Source organism: Amia ocellicauda, chromosome 6 (assembly GCF_036373705.1).
Source record: "Amia ocellicauda isolate fAmiCal2 chromosome 6, fAmiCal2.hap1, whole genome shotgun sequence".
Lineage (NCBI taxonomy): Eukaryota > Metazoa > Chordata > Actinopteri > Amiiformes > Amiidae > Amia > Amia ocellicauda.
In genome coordinates this window covers 5,073,249-5,096,862 of record NC_089855.1, presented here as the reverse complement: position 1 = coordinate 5,096,862, position 23,614 = coordinate 5,073,249, and the positions used below count along the sequence as shown (strand labels likewise).

Below are 23,614 nucleotides of genomic sequence, written 5' to 3'. Positions count from 1 at the left end.
TCCCTGTTGAAGTGAGATTATTGTTTTTATTTCACTTATCGTCTTGCAGGTTGGACTGCTGTATGACTACTGTAAATATGAAATGTCTGTACACAACATTTGACAGTAATCTGAAGAAGCCAAAATTAATAGCATGCTTTGCCAAAGAAATCTTCAAAAAGATCAAAGCCTTTCCTTCATTAAATGCTAAATATATCTACTAACAAGGAAGAAACCAGAGAATTGAGGCTTGTACTGAATTCCATATTTGTATTATTAAAGACACATTTCCTTTTGATATAGGTCTGGTTGAAGCATTTTTAAATTAAGTATAAAAACAAGACTAAAACCGTCAGATCAGGTCGAGCTTCTGCCACTTCAGTCGTCCCCAAACTATGAAATAACTCTTGTGCTTTTTCAAATAATGACCTTTTTTAAGTGTTCGATAAAGACTGATTAATGTGTACTTTGAATGAGCTGACACCATGAGTACTTGTGCCTAACCTCTGCTTGGACATTGATAACGGCCATAAACTGCACTGCATCAAGATTGATCCCGTGTTTTTACTGCTCCAGGACTCAATCGATTATGTTTTGGGGGAAAGAAATAAAAGACACGTGAGATATAAGAGTCACGTGGCGTGTTCCACAGTGTCACGAGATCTGAAGTACACTGTATGGAAATGTAATTGAAGGCCCACAACTTAATACAAGTCACAAATCTCCTTTCAGATACAGTATGTGAGAGGTACGCTAATGGGCTTTGAAGATCTACACACAAACTCACATTTCTGTTTGCTCCAAAAAAACTGCTCAGGTATGTGACTCATATTATTATTAACTGTTAAACATCTGATACCTGCACAACTGCCTTTCTAGAAAAGACAAATTATTATCTTAACATTATTGTTGTTAACTTCAGTCTTTTACTGTCACTGTCTTCTTCACACAAAGGCTTATGCAGTGAAAGTCAAGAGACGCCTCCCTTGTTATTAATCATCATTGACCAATTTCAGGTGTGTCTTTACGCCTATGGAAGGATACTAACAGTACGTATTCAAAAATATCTAAAAACATTTAATACAGAGATACAAAATATAGATAAATAGACAAAATGCAAATCTACAGCTGTCTAATTCAGAAAAAAGGTGACCTTCAACAGATTCTAGAAGCACCTACCAAATATAAAATAACAGGATAAACATGATAATATATTTAAGATAAAGAGCTGTTTAGCAATATATTGCACTCCCTGGACCAGAATCGAATCGTGCAGAATTAATTTAAGAGAAGTGGAGATGAACTGAGGTTTACCTCCACTACTGCCTTCAAGACACTGATGTTTGAGTCCTTGAGAAACTGAAGGGGGTAATAGTCGCCCTACTTCCCTGCCCACATCTACTGTTAGTCATTGACCTTTCCAGGAAGTGCACTCTGAGTCCTCGGGCAAAAATGGTGTCTTTTTTCCCTACACATCAAGATACCCAGCGGATCACTTTGACTCCGAGTGTGAAGTGGCCGACGACTCTTTTCGGGGGCGGAAATCAGGACAGCCAGGGGTCGTGGTGAAGACCCGAGCGTTGGGATTGACCAGCGTCTTTCTCAGCTGGGCCTTCTTAGTTAAACGCCTTCCGTCACTGTTTTGTTTATCACCGTGCAAATTAATCAAATGAATCTGCATGTTTAGGTCACAGCTTCGTCACACTGGGATGATATCTCTCTTCCTGAGTTTTAGAAACCCTCAAGAGCAGAACTGATGCTACTGAATATTACTGCTCAAACAAGAGGGAAACAACACTTCTGAAATAAACGTATTCCAGCTGGAGAAAACCCCCCAAAAAGGCACAAACAGCTTCGACAGACAGATAGACAGATTCCCTGAAGACCAAGGTACAGACGAAGAACAAACAGACACCCTAAACCGAAAGCAATACTCTGAAGGCACTCGTACAGGTTTGTAATGTAAAAGCACCCTGCTGTAGCACTTTGGCTGGCGCAGTAATAATTTATAAATAAGCTCTACAAAAAAATAGCAGGTTTTTTGTTTTTCCCCAGTTGTTCTCCGGAGGTGTTGCAAATGAAGCAGGCTCAGAGAAAGTGGGTGTTAGGCAACAGCACTGCAAGTATTACACAAGTGAACATGAAGTCGCCTCGTGTTTGGCAGCCAGACTGGGCTGCACAAGGCCCAGACAGGAGAAGATTATGAATTCGAGTCTAGAGGTGATTTAGTGGCAGCGCTCGAGTATTAAGCCTATCTCATTAATAAACTAGAAAGACTAAACACAATGTAAACGGTAGTAACACCAACTTAATCAGGTTTACGTTAAGCCCCATAGTGGTCTCGATGTAATGAATATAGGCTAGGCTAGAGAATGCAATCGATACCGAAACATGTCAGTCTCCGGGGATCGGTTACTGAGCGATAGCGGTTAATGCAGATGTCTCCCGCCTTCTGGAATAATGTGTCATCTAGGAGAATGCCCCAACAAAGACTGGACCACAGTTGGAGAATTTTCTATGGCCTAATTTTATAAGCAAATGGATCTGTGGCCCTCGGCCGGTGAATCTCCTCCTCTCACTTGCACGTTCACATGTTCCTCTAAAACACTGCTGCAAGAACATTGTCAAAAATGATAAAAGCATCAGACAAAAAGGTGCTGCACAGTTATCTGCCACAGTGCAGTATTTGTGTAATGTCCCCATTTATGTGATCCCCTTTGTTTTCGTCTCCACAGCGTCATTTGTTTTGAATCCATTTTGTTTTTGGCAGCGTTTCCACCCTCTGCCTGACAACCTCACACGCCAGCTGTCAGGGCAAGGGGACCGGATTACACGCAGACAGGCGCTCTCTGCCTTCCCCTGTCAAGCCTGGAGGTTCGTTAAGGAGTGCGGCTCATATTTTTCAGTCTAGGATGTCCTTGTTAAAAAATACAACAACAAACAAACAAACGCAGGAACATAAAAATAAACACCGGCCTGGATAAAGAGCTTTAGTACCCTTTATTTTACCCTTTATAAGGAAGCACGGTAGATACATACACTGCTCCTTTCATGTTTCTTTTGCATGTCTGATTACTAATCCCCATCCATTTTAGCAAACACGCTGGGGATTAGGTCCCTTTTATTTGCATGTTCTGACAAGCGAGAGTAAAGGTGGAGTAATCCCTCTGCCCCAGGTATGAGAAGGATTACGTTACTGTTGCCTCATGCATGTTTTACAACATGGGTTTATGCTCAGTCACAGTTCAGTCAATTAAAGATGCAAAAAAAACAATTTTAACAACAGCAGCGTAAAGAATAGGACTTACCTTATGTCTGCACTTCAGTACGACTCCATAGGCTCCTGGAAAGAAACAAAGATAGTGTTTACCTCACAACACAGACACGGGAAGATACAGTACAGACTGGGTAGCTTGTTATAATATAATGACTTACAATATAGATTTAATTGCAGGAAACCTCCTTTGAGGATATACAAACCAACACACACACACACACACACACACACAGAGGAGAAAGGCAGGCTGCAAATTAAAGAAAGACTATTTTTAAGGAGATTTATGAAGCTGAATGGAAAATGAAGGAGAAACTATATAGCGTCAGAGGTTTCATTCAGGCACTTTCCCTTCACAACTTTCGCAAATAAATCACTGGAAAATACTTGGCTCCGCCTTAAAAGGAACAGTTCATTAGATTCTAAACAAATAGTAGTGTTAATGTAAAACATGCTCAGATGATTTCTTTCATTCTCCAATCACGGGTACTCTAACTGCGTTATGCATGGCCTCTGGACACAGGCCGCCATTTTCCTCTGGCACATTTCTCTGTTGCAGCTGCCGCACATTTTCTCCAAAACCCGAGGCCGCCATATACCCCCAGCTGCCATATACCCCCAGCTGCCTAATATCCACAACTGCCAAACCCCCAGCTGCCACATACCCTCACCCCTTACTGCCTCAACGTTTCATGCTGGGTATGGACAGAGCATTAGTGGAATATAAATACAGATTCTTCCTTTTGAGAGAGCATAGGATCATGCTGACCACCACTTTAAAGTGCTTCATAAGGAGGCATAGGAGAAACACTGCAGCGGGGTCGAAAGCGATACAGCATGCGTCATCCTTTGTCCGGCATTCAGCAGAATGGATGTTTCAGCAAGTCCGTCATGTTCTTGTGTGAATAACTATGCATGATAATGGTTTAAATAAAGCAGAATCTATCCAATGAAATCTGGATCAGACCTGTTTTTAAAGCACAGGCAGCAGGAACTGCAGAACAAAGAGTCATCTTTCCAAAAAAAACAACAACACCCATGTTTATTTATTTATTTAAAGCAAGGTGCCGTGCCATCATTGCATTAACCACAAGACTCTCTGCATAGTCGAGATGCCAACAGTAGTCTGACACCACATCTCACTTCCCTTGAGTGACAGCACGGCTCTGAAATCAAGAGGCTTTGTATATTTGTCCCGCCAACAACTCAACCTCTATCTGGACGGTTTGGAGAAGCACAGTTACAAGACCCCAAACGGAGGAATGTCCTACAGAACATAAACGTTTTGGGAGGGGTCCCTTTGAGCCCCACTACGGGGGACCTCTCCCCACGTCGCCATCAAAAAGACGTTCCCTAGAGTCGGCATTCCCAAGGAAATCCGTACAGACCAGGGCACCCCCTTCATCACATACTACAGATTACTACAGAATACTACAGACTTGAGTATATCATCTTCATCCTTGTTTTTGGCTTTGATCACAGTACACTAACTCAATACCTGTCTCATCCTTCACCCCACCCCGCCATGCGTTTCCTGAAGAGCCCAGACGCTGTGTCCAACCCCCCACGGTGACACAAAATAGACGGATGTTTAGGGAAGTGAAAACAACTGTTACCAGCAGTATATTCTGACCAGAGAGATGTTCATAAACAAGACAATGTGTCTGAGAACATTTTAATTTAAAATTGGAAAGCTTTAGCAAAACTGAAAGAAAGTGGATTGAAGATGACAGTAAATGCTTATTAGTGATAATATTGCTGAGATAAGTCGTTTTATTCTATCATTTGTACAAATAACATACAGCTATGTCCCAGCACATTTTATATTGTGCCGTTCAGAGGAGTTTCTTGTGGCACAAATACAATAAGCTGAGCTGATGCTTCAACAAATTAAATATTAAATCGTTTAAAAGTACCCTTCCATGGAACACACTACTGTGCTGGTAGAAAAGAAATGCTTCTCACTTCTGTCATCAATTTTTCAGAAGATAAGGCTTCTGCTTTGAACTAACCACCCGACTTCTCTTGTTTCCATAAGTGCAGCAAAACCATTCCACCGTTTTTTCTCTGAATGGGACAACTGTTACGAATCAAACATCTGACACGAATGACTAATGTAACGTACGCTTGACCTCTTTGAAAGGCACAATAGAAGGCAATACTGATGATTTATTTAGGCATCTGCATTGTTTTAATACTCTTGTAATTAAAATGCATTTTAAGAAAAAATAAAACGAACGCTGTAACTGTGAAATGCGCAGTTCCCAGCACACACAAAGTGTAGAGATTTGGCTTCAACAGAAACCAAGTTAAACACATTGTCCAAAACACCACAAAAACATCTGTAGTGCATTCGGCTAATCAGAAAAGCAGATTACATCTAAAAATGTTTTCTCATCTCATAAAGTTATCAATGCAGGTACATAAAAATGGGTCAAAACCAATTATACCTCTGATCGCCGTAGGTATGTAGTCAATGAAAGCTGTATGAAACACATAAATCATAAGAGGAGCAATGGGATATTTTTTAATCCTTTTAATGGAATTTTAAGACTTGAAATTAAAACACTAACTTGTTCTGTTTTTGTTTTTCAACCAGTACCTTAGACGCCATGAATTATGCAGTTGTTTTAAACATTTATTTTCAGGGATGAAATCAAAAGTAAAGACGGGAAGAGGTATCCGTGGCAAAACTGGCACGTGAACCCCTGAAAATAACCCCATTACAACTACACACACTCCCAGGCAATCCTTTAGAGATATCTCATTCAATACTAAAACTGAAAATAAACACACCAGCAGTAAATGTAGACAACGTACAGAGTTCAAAATCTCCTGCCCGTGCCAAAACAAGAGATACCGTGTCTACAACTACTGCCGAAGCTTGGACACATTGTGTAGTTTCTTGCAGTTATCTACACTCACCTAAAGGATTATTAGGAACACCATACTAATACTGTGTTTGACCCCCTTTCGCCTTCAGAACTGCCTTAATTCTACGTGGCATTGATTCAACAAGGTGCTGAAAGCATTCTTTAGAAATGTTGGCCAATATTGATAGGATAGCATCTTGCAGTTGATGGAGATTTGTGGGATGCACATCCAGGGCACGAAGCTCCCGTTCCACCACATCCCAAAGATGCTCTATTGGGTTGAGATCTGGTGACTGTGGGGCCCAGTTTAGTACAGTGAACTCATTGTCATGTTCAAGAAACCAATTTGAAATGATTCGACCTTTGTGACATGGTGCATTATCCTGCTGGAAGTAGCCATCAGAGGATGGGTACATGGTGGTCATAAAGGGATGGACATGGTCAGAAACAACGCTCAGGTAGGCCGTGGCATTTAAACGATGCCCAATTGGCACTAAGGGGCCTAAAGTGTGCCAAGAAAACATCCCCCACACCATTACACCACCACCACCAGCCTGCACAGTGGTAACAAGGCATGATGGATCCATGTTCTCATTCTGTTTACGCCAAATTCTGGCTCTACCATCTGAATGTCTCAACAGAAATCGAGACTCATCAGACCAGGCAACATTTTTCCAGTCTTCAACTGTCCAATTTTGGTGAGCTTGTGCAAATTGTAGCCTCTTTTTCCTATTTGTAGTGGAGATGAGTGGTACCCGGTGGGGTCTTCTGCTGTTGTAGCCCATCCGCCTCAAGGTTGTACGTGTTGTGGCATCACAAATGCTTTGCTGCATACCTCGGTTGTAACGAGTGGTTATTTCAGTCAAAGTTGCTCTTCTATCAGCTTGAATCAGTCGGCCCATTCTCCTCTGACCTCTAGCATCAACAAGGCATTTTCGCCCACAGGACTGCCGCATACTGGATGTTTTTCCCTTTTCACACCATTCTTTGTAAACCCTAGAAATGGTTGTGCGTGAAAATCCCAGTAACTGAGCAGATTGTGAAATACTCAGACCGGCCCGTCTGGCACCAACAACCATGCCACGCTCAAAATTGCTTAAATCACCTTTCTTTCCCATTCAGACATTCAGTTTGGAGTTCAGGAGATTGTCTTGACCAGGACCACACCCCTAAATGCATTGAAGCAACTGCCATGTGATTGGTTGGTTAGATAATTGCATTAATGAGAAATTGAACAGGTGTTCCTAATAATCCTTTAGGTGAGTGTATATTCATTGCTTCAAAAGAAAATATTCTAATCTTTCAAACTAATAATCCTGCTAATGTACATTCCTTTTAAAAATATGGATGGAAAAAAGATGGATTCAAATTACTACAATTTGCATGTGTATCTGGGACACTGGGTTTCTTGGAACTGGACACTTTCTGGTATTCAATACTAAATTCCAGCTGACGTTTTTCCAGTCTACGTTCCTCTGTTCAAGTTACATGCTATTGGTATAAGTTCTCAAACAGCTGAAGCTGCCATAAACCCCAAGACATTGATGTTGCCCCCTCAGTGTTTCATGGCAGGCCACAAGCACTCTTTATTACTCTCCAAATAACTATTCTCCCATCTGACACAAACCAAAAGATATATTTAGACGGATCTGAGGAGATGACTTTGCTTAAAAAATCGTCTGGGTTCTGGCTTTCCAAAACAGCTTCTTATTGACACGACAGATATGGAGCGTCCTCCTAAGCAACCAAAGCCGTCACATTCACCGATTCTACTTACAAATTAACGACGTGTTCATCAGAGAACTACTCTCCAATATCTGAAGCACTCCTGTGTATGTGTAAACTCAATATTTGTTTAAGCATTGATCTGAAGCAGTTAAAGCAACTGAAAGGGTATACCACTTTCTTTGCATTTGTTATGTAAGCGTTATTACTTAATCTGAGTCTACAATAACGGTATGAAAGGCTCATGGTTTGGCCAATGCCGTAGCACCAACAACTAGAGTATGTTTTCAATTCCTCCTTCACAATACCTCCAGTGTATTATGGATGAATTTCACCCAGCTCCTTCATCCATTATGGAAAATCCACCCTCTCACTGCGCTTTAGGAACAGATTGCCCACAGTACACTCATTTAACGGGGATAATTCATTTAACGGACGTAAAGACCACGATGAAGAAGATGTGGCTTGACAACGTGACAGCTGCCCCACAGTAGCGGCGCTCAGGGAATCGCATCGTAGCATCTGATCTCATGCGCGGCGCTTCATAAAAATTCTGCTCTCATTTCTGGTTAAATTGCATTAGTGGCGGGACAGTTAGAGCACTCAGTCTATTATCTCCAGTAAAAACTCCAATTATATCCACCAGAAGGAAGGCCTCACTGCCCCGGGGTTAATGTGACTTTGGTTGTTTCAATTAGTCAAGGAGAAGGGTCCTGTTTCTGAAACAGTGAGTTAACGAACGAGATTTGCCCAAAAACATACGGTGACCTGTGACACCGTCCTTTCCAAGTTTGGTGCTATGGAATGAGAGAGATAATTTCTCTGGTTGGACTTTGTTTTCCTCAAGCCCTGACATTTGGGCATATGCATTTTACTAATAAGCAGCAAGTGCACAATAAAACTACTTGATTTCAAAGAAAGTATAATTTAAACTGGGATAAGGTACTAAGAAAGTGATGTGTATTACACCTCACAAAATAATTGTATATATAGTCACATATACGAGTCATTTAGCAAGACGTGTCCGTGTTGAAGGAGCCCATGCCAATCCAGAAGAAAACCCACTTATTTACTTTCTGCCATTCTTCCACACTATCCCTTTATTTCTTTATTTTGCTTCAGAGTTTCTCTTCCTTACTTCACTGCTGGAGATGATACTGACGTTTGCGAATTCCAATCTGGACATTTTCACCCACTTATATTTTCAAGAATAAAACCCAGTACTCAGTATTGAAAGGATAGCAACAGAACGGCTGGAGTGAATGTAATCCTATTAATTTCAAACCTGCCTTGTTGACAAAGAACCAGAGGGTACAAATGGCAACTGTACGTCCGGCTCCAATAAATACAAATCACCTCCGAGCTGCATGATGGAGTGAGAGAGGGAGAAATCTGGGAACCTGCCTTTAACTTCCTTCCATCTCCTCCGTCTTGGTGAGGAGTGAAAACAAATACATGGTTGGTAACACATAAAGGAATGCTATCGGTGGGAAAATACGCCGTTTCTCTAACCCTATTAATAATTTCCTAAGCAGATGGGCAGACAAGATGGCTGATTAGTCAGAGCTGACGGATGGGATCTAGGACAACCCTGTGAAAAAATAGTGTGAGGAAAACGAGGGGCAGATATCGGCACTGGCCTGGAACCAAGCGTGGGTTTCTACATTACCGTGGTGTAAGGACTTCCTTACCTCCAAGGTGACCAGGATCTGAGCAGCCAGAGCCTACGTTTGTGGTCTGTTAGTGCCCACAAACTTATTTACTTTAATGATTTGTTTCTTGGAGATGTATACAGCTATTGTCTTTAGGTTATTTCTCGGATTTTAACGAGATGTAATCACTTATGATAGACATGTATGCGGAGAATTTCTGAAACCTCTACAATTGTATATATAATTAATCACACAATTTCAAGGTCAGCTGAAGGAGGTATCAAGGAAAAGCTTTATAAAACAAAGGTAAAAAACATCAGCTGCTTACACCAAAGTAATTGCTTGAAATGGGTCACAGGGAATGTATAATTTTTGGTTCATTCAAGAAACAGTCAGGGGGAAAAAAACTGCATATTCTCACTTGTGCGTGTACATAAACAGAAGATATTAATAGCTACAGAGGATAGTAATGAAACTCCCTCGAACACGCACTTCTAATTAAAAGGAGCAAATTCTTAGATTTCATTTCCCCCAGATCTTATATATTCAGAAATGGTTTTTAGAGTGTATTCAATTTCTCCTTCTGTCCAATACAGGTGTCCATAAGACTTTTATATAAGTGTAAGTATAAGTATTTTACGGACACTTCTCAGGATAGATGTTTGACTTCTACAGGTGGATGGGCTTTAACCCATTCATAATTTACCTGTGACTAAAATTACTACATCGTAGTGCATCGTCTTTTACATATTTTCCCCGTGTTGCAAAACGTTGCTAGAAAAGAGGATGTTTTCAGGGAGAAGAAAGTCTCTCCATGGAAACAGGAAAACAACCAGGGTGTTTTTTTAATTGGCTCAATATTCTGAATTAAAATAGAGTTCACATTGAAATAAGGAAACCCTACACATACTTTAGACTTAGGAATGTTATATGTCGAGAAAAAAATAAATAAAATGAATGCCTGGCATGTTTTTTTGAACAGAGTATGGTAGATGCTTTGTTTCATGAAGCACTGTTGCATTAAACTACTGCCAGAGGCTACCGAGAGAAAAAATAACATCCTCGGGGCTCCATATGAGGCTGCTGCCAGCTCCCGAGGTCTTGACACACAGCGCGAGAGATGCCGGACTGCAGTTTCGTGTTGTATCTTCAGCTGAGATGTGTTTGCTTTTTCTTCTCTGCTACGTAAAGCTGCAACTGGATGATTAATGGTAGCCGGGCGGCAGTATCACTACGTGGCTGTGAGTCCCTCAGTGTGTGTGTGTGTGTGTGTGTGTGTTTATCTGAGTGTATGGTCGGAAAAGAGGGATAAACAAACGCATGTTTCTGTATGAGTCACCAATGGATCTATTTGCATGAAAATAACCTAACTTGTCGTTTTAAAAAGCTCAATGGATTACATTCAGCTTCATCCATCCTGACATGTTTGGGCCTCATTCCTCTATGTTTACACTTTCATCTGGAGGTCAGCTCCATTAGTGATGAAAACACAAAGTTGTTCTCTGCATGTGGAACGTCCATTTCAATCCCAAAACTTTCCAGATAAAAGGTGATTTTCATAATGAGTAGCATAAGCCATTGATTGTAATTTCGTTTATGAAAATAACCTACACAAATCCATGAAAGGTTAAAAGTGGGAAATCTATAAGGCTCATAGTAATCATTTCCCTCTATAGTCAGTTTTGGATCAACATCTCAATCTAAATACAATCTGTTCGATACTGCAGGCCCTCGAAGCCACCGATCCCTGGGCAAGCGCTCGACTCCTGCTCTGTGCAGTGAAATCTGTTTCCAGATCTCTCCAGAAGTCAGGCTTTCAGGGTTCAGTTTGAAGAAGCCACTGGCAGTTTGTTATTTCCTCTAAGGAAATTAAATAGCTTCAGATATTGGGAGGGCTTTCCTTTTCAGCCTTTTCAATATGTTCCTTCACAAGGTACACTATAACCGTTGATTGGGCCTGAAACGCAAGGACAGGCCTAGACTGAATAACACATACAGAAATCGATTACTACAACACAGCATTCGCAGAGCATGCGGTTCAGAATGACATCATAACCGTGGAATCTGAACGAGATCCCAAACACACCAGTTCCCAGGGCTCTGAGCTTTTTGGTAACTTATTAATAGGCATTTTTATGAACTTCTATTTGCAACAAATCAATGATTTACAATTAGGCACAAAAAAAAGGAAAAGGAATTTGTGACTTACCTTCACCTACAATCCCAAGGACCTCAAATTTATTCATCACATTACCAATGTCAGGAATCTTCATGAAGACAAATTCCACCTGCAATTGGGCCCTGGACGCGGAGCTCAGCGAGGAGTGTTAGCAGAGAGCGTGGAGCGACCCGGGCTGGGGTCCCTCGCGTTGGCAAATCCCTCTGGGCCACGGCACACACCACATGCTCACCTCAACCAGCGGAGCCGCACAGCACCTGCAGAGCACAGACATGGTGGTTACAAACCCAACACACTCTCTCGCTCTCTGACATATCAGGATAATCGTCATATTAAGCTGTAATTTAGGAATGTGTTCAAGGAAGCTTTGTAAAAAGTTCAGAAGGACAGGCTGTGTTTGGAAATTCAAGTTGGATTTAATCTGTAGGACGTTTCTGGGAGATAAATCTGATAAATCACCCAAGTTAAGGGCGATTCTGTTTGATGCCACATATGTTATCTCCACCCATTATGCAGTACAAAGGTGTTTTGTTTTCCAAATAATAGATCAGCTGAGCTGACCAAACACATTTGAATGAACCTCTCTAAGTTCCAAAGCTACAAGACTCGCACAGAAGAATATATTTAACTGGTATGAAAACTAAGTCAGCGAGAACCTTCCAATGCAGGCACCATGCCATCACAAGACACCATGCTTGAATAAGTCGCAATAAAAAAAGAAAACATAAAATACTGAAGTTAGTTAATAGTGAAAGATAGATAGTTTTCCAATACAAAACAAGCTAATTCAAAACAAGCTGATTCATGTCTTCAGATCAGCAGGGACACACGGACCCGGGGACACAAATGGAAATTGGGCTTCAAGGCATTCAAGACAGAAAACAGGAGACACTTCTTCACACAGAGAGGCGTCACAATCTGAACAAACTCCCCAGCGATGTGGCTGAAGAGACAATTTGGGAACATTCAAAAACAGACTGGATAGGATCCTTGATCACTTAGTTATTAATGGACACCAAACGAGCACAATGGGGCGAATGGGCTCCTCTCGATCGGACACTTTCTTATGTTCTTATGTTCTATTAGAAGGAAGGCTCATACACAATAAGTACAAGGTGTGAAATGGAGTACATTCTGATTTTACACCACATTACTGCAGTGTACAGTATTATTCACCCACAATCCCTTTTACTTGCTAGATTCCTGCTACATTATACATGATTAATAAGAGAGGTGGAGCTTACGGTAGAAAAATGGTGAGAAAACAGCTTTTGGCAATGCGTGCCTCAAAGGGCGACTGATCATAAAATGGAATTTTGATTTCAGCTCACGTCCTGGCACAATACATAAGAAAAACATTTACCATTGATCGCACAACCTGATATCCGCCTGGTGAGGGCTACACCTGTCCCTTCCAGACTGCAAACAATCCATAAACTGGACAGAATTACCCTGTTTAAAATGTTTCATTTCAATAGCCGTGACAGAGTGAGTTTGCCATCCTCTCGCTGGGGTAAATCTAGACAACACAGGTGTCATTTGAAGTAACAGTGTCCGGGAAAAACAGCAGCTTTCCCCTGGTTGGTTTTCCACCACTCATCAGACAACGCCTGTGTCCACTATTGAGGGCAAGGATCATTAAGGTGAAGTGGAGGGGAAAGACATTGTTGATCAACAGTAGGATCTTAAAATCAGGTGCGCTTCAGAGGCAGAGCAGTTCTGACTGAGGGGTTAGTTACATTGTAAACCTGCACAAAACACATCACAATAGTCCGTTATTAATGATACCAATAAAACACAGCTTAAGAAAAGTCATAAAAAAGAGGAATGGCTAACATAGGTACCAGTACGAAGACATGACAAGAGCGGAAAAGAGGAACCTCATGAATACGACGCAACCCAATCTAACTATTCTCTCTGTCGGTTGAATGGATGGGAAGGGGAGAAAACGCAGAGGTGCCCCAGCTGACAGAAATTGCAGATGAAATCAGAGAGATCATCCAGATCAAGGAATCAATCAGAGAAGGAAGGTGAGAAACGTCATCTTCCAGCTGAGATTGCGATTGTAGAGGTTGCCCACTTGAGGCCGGTGACTTCCGTCATATCTATTTTTAGCAACACGCAACAATGTGTTCTGTCACAGCTGCCAGGTGAGGGAGATTGCAGGCCCATTTAATTGAAAACACCAGCAATCACAGCACACAACCTCTTGATTTGTCACTCCATCTCGTCGTGACCTTCACTGAAAATTAAAAAAAAAAAAAAAAAAAAAAAAACAGCCGTGGAGGCACAGAGCGAGGCTGACTTCTCCAGAGCGCCGGGCTACTGCCGGTACGGGGGAGAGTAGCCGCAATCCAGGCGCCTTAGACTCAGAGCCATTTGAAGACCTTCATTGTCTTCCTGATTAATCTTTTCTGTCACTGAGAGATTGAAGCTGTGGTGTTCTAGCGTGGGTACAAATTGGAAAAAAGGAGAGAGAAAAAAGGAAAAAGGGCAGGGTACTTATTGAAAAGAAAGAGGAAAAAAACCTCACTCTTTGACTTTGAAGCCTTGCTGTTACACTAGGTATATTTAAAAAAGGAAAAATGGCATTTGGATTGTGTTGAAGTAAGTATAATTCATTTATATATAAGTAGAAGTAATTTCTCTAAAACAAACACCAAAAGAAGTTCAAATGATAGACCTCATTCAAATAGGTTAAAATCTTCTCAATCTAAATAATATTCAACAACATGTGTCTGAAGTTTACAAATATTAACTAGACAGGCTTTTCCCCCAGTCGCCTCGAAACAGCGGGAGCCAATTCTGCAGCTGATGAGCGGAGATCAATCGTAGAAACCAGTTCACTAAAAAATAACAAAAATAAAGAAAAACAAGACAAACAAGACAAAGAAAAGCAGAAGCGGCTGGAATGATTACTTTTCCGCCGAGACGCACCATCCGTCTTATTTGGTTTACTTTGTTTGCCTATCCCATTGTTCGGTGGGATGCGTTTTCAAACACATCCGGACCCTTCACGGATAAATATTTGAAAGCCGTATGTCTGAAGTGTTTTTAATAAAGCCTGCAGAGGCAAGCTGGCTGTTTCATCCTGGTCTCCTGTGATGCCTGCGCCACATCGAGCACACCACTCTAAGGCACTTCATCTGCAAATCGACGGATGTTGTTTTGTTTGGCCGGCTTTCCAGATAGGAAACGCAACGATTGTATAATTGTGGAAGTCAGCCGTGGGTGGACTGGGGAAGGTGAAAATGGAGGCCGAATTCACCGCAACTCCACCATCCCTTGGCTGCATTGAAAGAAGCACTGTTGTACTCTTTGTATATTCTTTTCTCAACTTTTCCAAGACGAGTTGCAAAAAAGAGGAAACAACGTAACTTTCTTGGGTAAGGCATTAAGGGAGGAAAAACTATGCCATGCAGGAATAATTATACAGACATACTGGTGAATGAAACAAAACATTTTCTAAAAGCGTATCGGGACCAACACTCTCTGTGCCGAAGGATCGTGCATCCGCTGGTGGTGAGAGACAAAGGGAAATGACCGGTCATTTCCCCGGAAAACTACAAAGCAACGGGACAACCAGGATCACGGGGGTCAAAGTACAATTGCCATGGGGGTAAATGGAGAGCATGTTTTCCCTCTCCCACTCCCTCTCTCTCCTCGGCTATCAGCTCTTACAGGAGAAAGCTTCCTTTTCATCTGCGACCACTTTTTAGCTGAAGGGCAAACTCTGCCTCCTGCGCCGCCCCGGGTGACGAGGATCCACATCTGTATGCACAGTCAAGGGCAAGAATAAGCGCACGGTAAACATGCCAGCTCTCCGAGACCAGGCCAAGCATTTTATAGACAAAACACTGTAAAGTATCTACTGTTAGAAAAGGACGATTAAGACTTCAGCAGGACAGAGATACTTGTGTGATGCTCACGGCTGGATGGTTAAAGGGATGTAAATATCACACATTGGACTCTGAAATGAGGATTACATTGACCCAGTCGCAATAATATGTAAACAATGGCAGAAAATTAGGTGCCTGTTGTTCACTTTGATTCTTTTTTTCATGCTGTTTCATGCTGATCCTTTTGAGCTCTTGTTTTGTTCAGCAGCACAGTCTGAGTCCTAAACTCAATGATTAAAAGCCTGTCTCTTTATTTTTACCCAAGGTCCCTCAGATACATAACCTCTCCTCATATTTATTTCCCACGAGAGGGGTTCTGTGAGATTTCTGGCTCATTTCACATTTTTCCAGCACAGTTGGCCAGCAGTGTGGACTCCCGATCTCTAGTTTCCATGGCATGAAAACGTAAAGCAAGACTAGGCCTACTGACTTACATGTCTTCTATCTGTTCCAATAGCTATAACACTTTCAATGATTTAAGACTTAAATAAATTAGGGATTTAGTCTTAAAATCTGAACAGATCCCATTTATTTCATTTTTTTGTTAGACATTGTGCTTTCAGGCTCGTTTCATTTGAGGCACATATCACATTAAACAGATAACCTTTACCTTGACCCATAAAAGCGTCTGCTCATCGCTCACGGAGTCTGCTCGAAAGGCCACTCGAGCTATAAAGCTGGGAGGAATGTCTTAATGAGACGCGCGTTAAAGAGATGCGCTTTGTGACATTAATTTAGTGACGAACCTGTGGAATTGGAGCACAATGACTGGGTTATGAATATGGAAGTGCAAAATTCAATTTGTGAATCAGAAGGACCTGACTAATCTGCATTGGAGTCCAAAATCTCATCTTGTCGATCAGCCCACTCCAATGAAACTTATCTAAAGAGTAATTAAATAACTAACATATCAGCTACTGCCTTATCCCAAATATCCCAATATAGAGGCATTGTAGCCATTTTTCAATCGATGTTTAAACCAGGAGAATTACAACCCTTCTCCTGACCTTCAAGTCTTCAAAATCATGACAGGCATCGACCACATCAAACCAGAGGAGCTTTTCCAGATCAGCAGGGACACACGCACCCGAGACACAAATGGAAATTGGGCTTCAAGGCATTCAAGACAGAAAACAGGAGACACTTCTTCACACAGAGAGGCGTCACAATCTGAACAAACTCCCCAGCGATGTGGCTGAAGAGACAATTTGGGAACATTCAAAAACAGACTGGATAGGATCCTTGATCACTTAGTTATTAATGGACACCAAACGAGCACGATGGGGTGAATGGCCTCCTCTCGACTGGACACTTTCTTATGTTCTTAAATCAGAAAATCCTGAATTTAAAACTATAACTATTTTCTAAACAGAGGTTTGCAAAGGTTTAGATTGATTTATATTGGAACTTAAAGATGATGATGACAACCAGGGCCGGTTATAGACATTTGGAGGCCCTAGGCAAAATTAATGTTGGAGGCCCCCCTCTTGATTGGTGGACTGGTGCAGACAATGCGGGTCAGGGCTCCCTGCCCGGGATTCGAGGCGCGCACCTCCGGCACTCCGCTTCGCAGCGGCTCCAGCGCAGTGGAGTGTTAAGCCCTCTACGCTAACAGGCTGGGACTCCCACCACAGGAGGATTAACACTATACTACTTTTACCGAGGGGTTACATCACTTTGTAACGATCTCATTATGACACGAATGAGCCCCGTTACACTCACGTATAGGGATGTTACGGTTATGGAAGGCCCTGCCTCCAAGCCAGTGGCCCTAGGCAATTGCCTACTCTGCCTATAGGTAGCGCTGGCCCTGATGACAACGATTTTTATGATTATTATTATAATTCATTTGAAACCATTTAGTTTGTACGAGAAGTCCAGTTTCACATTGTCCTGAACTGTGTGAACGTTTAGGTTGTGTACTGCCGAATACAAGGAGAATGTGTTCTCCCTTTGCCCTTCGAGGAGCAAACAGAACAGTCAAAGTAGTATATGTATCTTAGCTCACTGCCTCGGGAAAACACAGAAAGAGGAGAGTGAGAGCAAAATAACCACATGCAACCTTTCCAAAGACAACATCTCTGCTTCTGAAATGGGTGACCTTTAACCACGACAATTTGGCAGGGGAATTATTCAGATATGGATAAAATATGCATGTTTTCACCAGGACGAGAACAACTGCCAGTCTTACAACATTAAATCATTGTCATGGACAGAATTTCGATTCTCTGCAAGTAACTTGTTGCAACACAACTCTGTCAGTGGACTGGAGATGCACTTTGGAGAAGATCTGCACTCAAAAAGATTCTGACAAGGCAGTTCAGGGGACCAAAGTTTATTCCTACCATTGTCTTCCTGCCGGTACCCGAAACTGACACTGCACAGCCGGTTCCTGAGGAAGCGCATCCATTATTAAAGGAGCAGATTATGTCTTGAAGTCACTGCACACATTAACAGGTTTTAGCCTTGGGAAAAACACATTTCCATGTCCTCGTCCCTGCATTGCTCGCTCTGTAGGTCCTACAGTCATAGAGGGGATTTGTGAGGCAATAGAAGCCAAACTGGAATTCGAAAATCTTCCCCCATACACCCCCCTGTCATAATAAGATGCAATGTAAATGGAACAGCTAGAGGGTAGATATAATCGTGCATAAAACCCATGCATTTTAAAACGACCGAGACATTAACATACCAGGAATTCAGGCAAGATGATAAACCTTTTCTGCGGTCGCCTTATTTCATCGCCGGGATCCTAAAACCCCAGCCGGGATGCAACCTCACCTACAGCACAGATCTAAAAGGCCATTATGCTTCAAACAAACCATCTCGACAATCAGAGAAAGAGTTCTTACTATTCCTCAAAAAAAAAAAAAAAAAAAAGGTAAAACGGTCTCTGTCACGACTGGTTTCTCAGATCTGATTTAAATCCCTCTAAATGAGATGGCTGTGGGTAACATTCCCCTGGTGGCAATCAGCCCGTTTCATCTCCTCCTTCAGAGGTGATTTAAGAGCCCTTCCTAAGCAAGGCACTCTTCACATCGTCTTCCCGTTTACTGGTGTTAATGCACACGGCACCCCGGGATCTCCACTCTGCTGCCAAATAAATGCGCATGTCTTAAAAAAGGAACTCTCTTATCTGCAAAGAAACGCACATCAGATGTGAGTCGAGAGCCAAAATATCACAGGGATCTTCTGGACAGCTCAGGGTTGGGCATTGGCTCGGCATCTAGGAGACGGTGGCCGCCGAAGAGCCAACCTGCATTGAGGATTAGAAGCCAGGTGTAATGGGGTCAGCCACCAGCAAGTGTGGATTTAAGACGTTCATTAGCACCACTGGCAAGGAATACAAGGTGTGAGCCAAATCTGTGACATACAGAGAAATACAGACATAAATACAAGGGAATGTAGTTTGGAGATCACGATTTCAACCTGGCTTTTGCAGAACTTTGCCCGTGAAACATCACAAGAATCACAAGGTGCGAAACAGGCTCTCGGGTGCACTGTTGTCAGATTGCATTTTAGTATCTACACCACACAATCGCTGAATGGGACCACATTTTTAAGACAATGGAGTCATTTAAATGACCTATGATTAAAATATCCACAGATTTATTACACACTAAAATAACTTCCACTACAATACTATCTAAAAAACTGGATTTCCTGGAAAACAACACAGTCCACACACCCATTCAGCCTTCTCCTATTGTGGCTCTACGGTTTTTAAGTCTAAAAAGCATAGGTCCCACTTGAGTGGAGACTTCACCTACTTCCTCTTGTGCCACTGGCTTGGTCTCAGTCGTCTTGCTCTTCCTTCCTCTGTATCTTCACTGTGCTTCTCAGCCCAGGTCTTTCACTGGCCTTTGCTGTCCTGTCCTGTCCGCTCCGCTCCCTGTCTCCCAGTCTCAATATCAATCACAGCAGACTGGAAATTCACCCGGCACTCTTATACCCTTCAGAAGCAATTCCGAACGCCAGCAGAGATTTGGCTCTCTCTGACCGCCGTCAACGGATCGCAAATCATTAAAGGCTCAGAATATTGTCCGACAGCCTTATGTATCAAAAGCAACCCCCACCCCATCCCTCCAGCAACCTGGCCTCGTGTGGATGTAGCTGAGCTCAACTATCTTTTAAATAAAGGAACAGAAGGTTTTAGGGCTGGGCTTTGGTAGAAAGAGTCTAACTCCACCCCAAGTGACATCTGCAGTTAGTGGTTTACGGCCTTTTTAAAGAAAGGGTAATATTCGTACTGTGGATGTTATAAATCATTCCGCTTTTTACTGCAGGATAATCTCCATCTGGTCGATGCCAGTTGCATTTAAAATGTCATGAAGTGAGTGAACGTTGTTTAGACTGGTCAATTCAAAGAGGGCTTTTGGCAAGGATGATAGGGTTACACAACCCCAGAGGAACAAACCTATGCAGAAGTGAAAACAGATTGCCTTGTTCGATAAAGAGACCATGGCACAATTGGGTTTGCATCCTTCAAGCTAAGACCTGTCAAAGATTTAGAGACATCTCAATCTGATCATGGTATCATAGGGGCAGGAAGTCATTCTAGACTCGACATCTGACAATAATATGAAAGATAAAACAAATTACAAAACAGCAACCTGTAGTGATATTTAGTTCAGTATTTTAGCTCTTGCTTTGGCGATGTCACAACTTCCCTTTATGCATCACAGTTCATAACCCCATAGCTAAAAATGTAGCCGGAGATCCAGAGTGAAGTGGCCATTATGCTATTTCTCTGATAAACAAGTGCCGTGATGACAGAAGAAGGAAACACTGGGATTAATTAACTTAAACAGGTGGCGAAATGAAGGGCTGCATTCCAGCTGACAGTGAAGCAGACACTCTTTCTCCACTGACAGTGCCTCAATCTCCTCAAACATCTACTTCTGCTATCCTGAAATCTACATGTTGGGAAACAGTAAGTTTTAACTGAGGTATTTGGTTTCCTTGAAGGAACTCTGGCAGTGATTGACATCTCTACTCGGAGGGCAGGAGACCATATAAAGATGAAGGGTGGACATAACAAAACCGCCAGGCCATGCGGTCAGTGCCAATCCTTAGGGCCTGCATGGAAGATGCCTAGATGAGACACAATGAGTTACAAGCAAGTGAGCATGCAAGACGGGCCAAATCTCTTATCCTAAAATGTTTTTATATGATCGTATTATTTAAAATTTATTTATTTAAAATTAAGAGACGATATTAACTCTGAGTCACAAAACGAGTTGTAAAAGATGTCTTATATTATAATTAAGTGCGTCGATGCTGCAAGGCCGCTTGCCCACAGTCATTACACAACTGCAAGGAAGGCAACCGGAGTTATTGTGGCGTCTCCAGCATGAGGTATTTCTGTCTGCGGACCTTGTACAGCGATGATGACAGACTGTGACTGGACAAGGACAATCTCCAGACAGCTGAACAGTTTCTCCTTGGTGATTCCATTTATTTTATCATATTTTTTAAGAATCAGGCCATCCACTACAGAGCAGGGTCTTGAAATAAGTTTTATATTCCGGTTGCCCAGCAGGGAACCTGTGTCGAGCGCTCGGGCGGTCCCTTATATCGGACTATGACAGAGTAGGTCCGTTTGAAGGCCAATATGAACACCATTTAATTCAACCAGTAGGAACACAACCTACCTTAATGAAAGCCTAAGATAATTAGGGACTATAACCCTAACCCTTCCCTGAACCAAAATATAATGCAGATTTCATCCAAACTTTAGTGCAAACTTTACCTCAGACCAGAATTACTCATATCACTACTAATAATGCTTCCTTAAAACTGTTCTTACCATCATCTGTAATTCTAATAAAAATTACGAAATCAATCTTCCGTAGAGAAAGCCAAAAGCCATGTCAATGTTGGGAACGCAGGCCAACAATGATGTCTGAAGACCATCTGAGCTAGAGTGACGAGCTTGTTTCTCTGAAAGGTCTTAGACAAACTATGCTGATGGCCACATAATCACTGTCTTGACTTAAATTAAAAAAAGGAAGGGAGGAAATTAAATGAAATGTGGCATAACTACATCAGTCTCAAGGTGGAAAACTGCTTTTAAAATAAGAGACAAATCTGGTGGCAGTGAATCCCAGATGTATTCTTCAGTCTGCACATTTTTCCTGCTTCCTCGGTATGCCAGGCAGTTCGGTGCATCACCATTTAGACCACTGCGAAGCAATCATTTAATCATTTCAAGCAGTATCTTAAAGACGGGATTTTGCCCTCTGTGAAGAATGCTATTGTCAGGATGATTCAGTGCGCTTCAGTATAACCTCCTTTTCCCCTGCAATCTCAGAGCACTCGTCTAATTGTCAGCCCTCTCTGCTGCGCTTCAGACGCTCCAGTTCTGGCCAAGTTATATTTTTAAAATTTATAGAACTAGGGCAGGCCTGTTGAGCAGCGCCAGTCATCTCGGCACAGAGATGTAACAAAGTGATTACATTTTCATGGGGACGTTTCCCTCTGAGACCGAGTGTATCGAGCTACAATGTTAATGAACTGTCAATGACATTTAAAAAAAAGAAAACACACAGTCCAAAGAACTGACTGAAGGTCAAACATTACTGTAATGCGAAAGAGATAAAGTCTACAAACAAAAAAACTCCTTGATAAGGAGCAGTATTTGCCCAAATGCAATATTGTATCAACGTTAGCTTACGGAGCCCAGTTGTAGTTTCATTAATTCTCATACGCAACGCGGGTCTGATGGCAAATGCCTTTCTTACCGAATGTTACTGCAACACATGTTGACACATTTTTAATAGCCATACCATTTATTTTTCGCGATCATTAGAATTCATTAGACGGTTTTAGTTTTTCTCCAGGACAACAAACAGAAACTTCTCCTAGACTGGATTAGTCTGCCCACCCACTCTCCTTCTGACTCGAATCTGACACATCCCCATCATCCGAAATTCTCCACGATTCTCGTTTTTAAGATATTTCGCCAAAAAGGATGTATTCAGTAGATAAATAGTTACCTTGTACATGAAAACATTTGTTAACAATATAATTCCCATCGGGGGCGTTGGCATGGAAGAGCCGTGATTGTTTTTCTCACGACGTTGTGGCCGTACCTTGCAGTAAATGCGTGGCTCTGCAGTCCCGAGGTAGTGAGAGAAGACGGGGTGCTAATGCAAATGACTCAACTCATACTAGCATATGGGAGGGGATATGTCAACACCTGTGTCTGCCTACTAATTTACCTAAGAATTACTTTAAGTATTGTGCGGGGAGCTTCATGCCTATGAACTATGAACTATCCAGCATTCATCCAGAGGAAGCATGTGCCTAATCACCATACATTTTCTGGTTTTTACCCCATTATTCACATTTGACACATCTAGAAATGCATAACTGTATAAGGAAACCTCACTCGGATAGAGTCAGTAGCTTTTTTCTCACCCACAATGACAGCAGCCACCTTAAGACAAGCCAGCTCTATTTAATCCTGTATTGAAGATTATGTGGAATTTGGAAGCGATCTCAAATGTGAGAAAGCGTTCTAACCGTCCCCAAAAGAGGCCCCACCTGAAGGACTTGCAAAAATGTGCTTCCTCCCGAGGAATGTGTGCGCTACGTCACGAAGTCATGACTGCGGAGGAGATTTTCAAGTGCACAGAAACCCGGCTCTTGTTTCTGGAGATGTTTTTGGATTCGTACCACAAAGAGTCTCACAATAATTGAATGATTTCTGTGCTAAAGTGTGGTGGCGGATTTTCTCATACTAATGTATACCTCCACTGATCTCCTGCGATGAGTCATAAGTCAAAATGGAGTGAGTCAGTGGAATGCACTTTCTGAAGTACAAAATCCAGAAATCCCAAAACCCGCAAAATGGGTTTTTGTGAACAGATTGTGATGAATTGTGTTTGCAGTTAAACCTGCACAGAACTGGCATTTCAGAGCACACATTTATCTGCCTCTGCAGGAGGATTGCCTCCATGGCAACAATGCTATATTAATACAAAATATTTTACAACCAAAACGATGCTGGAATGCTGATCAACCAGAGT

The 23,614-nt window shown here is 42.0% G+C and overlaps 1 protein-coding gene across 3 annotated transcripts in view; it reads right to left on the bottom strand.

Annotated features, from left to right (window-relative positions):
* Positions 1 to 23,614, bottom strand: part of LOC136750795 (cyclin-dependent kinase-like 5) — an 88,494-nt gene that overhangs the window by 60,291 nt on the left and 4,589 nt on the right. For all 3 annotated transcript variants that reach the window (XM_066705865.1, XM_066705867.1, XM_066705866.1), the window contains exons 2-3: positions 11,713 to 11,939; positions 3,288 to 3,322 (exon numbers count right to left, since the gene is read on the bottom strand). In XM_066705865.1, coding sequence (XP_066561962.1) covers positions 3,288 to 3,322; positions 11,713 to 11,776 — 99 coding nt within the window. In that variant the 5' untranslated portion in view covers positions 11,777 to 11,939. The remainder of the gene's footprint in view (positions 1 to 3,287; positions 3,323 to 11,712; positions 11,940 to 23,614) is intronic.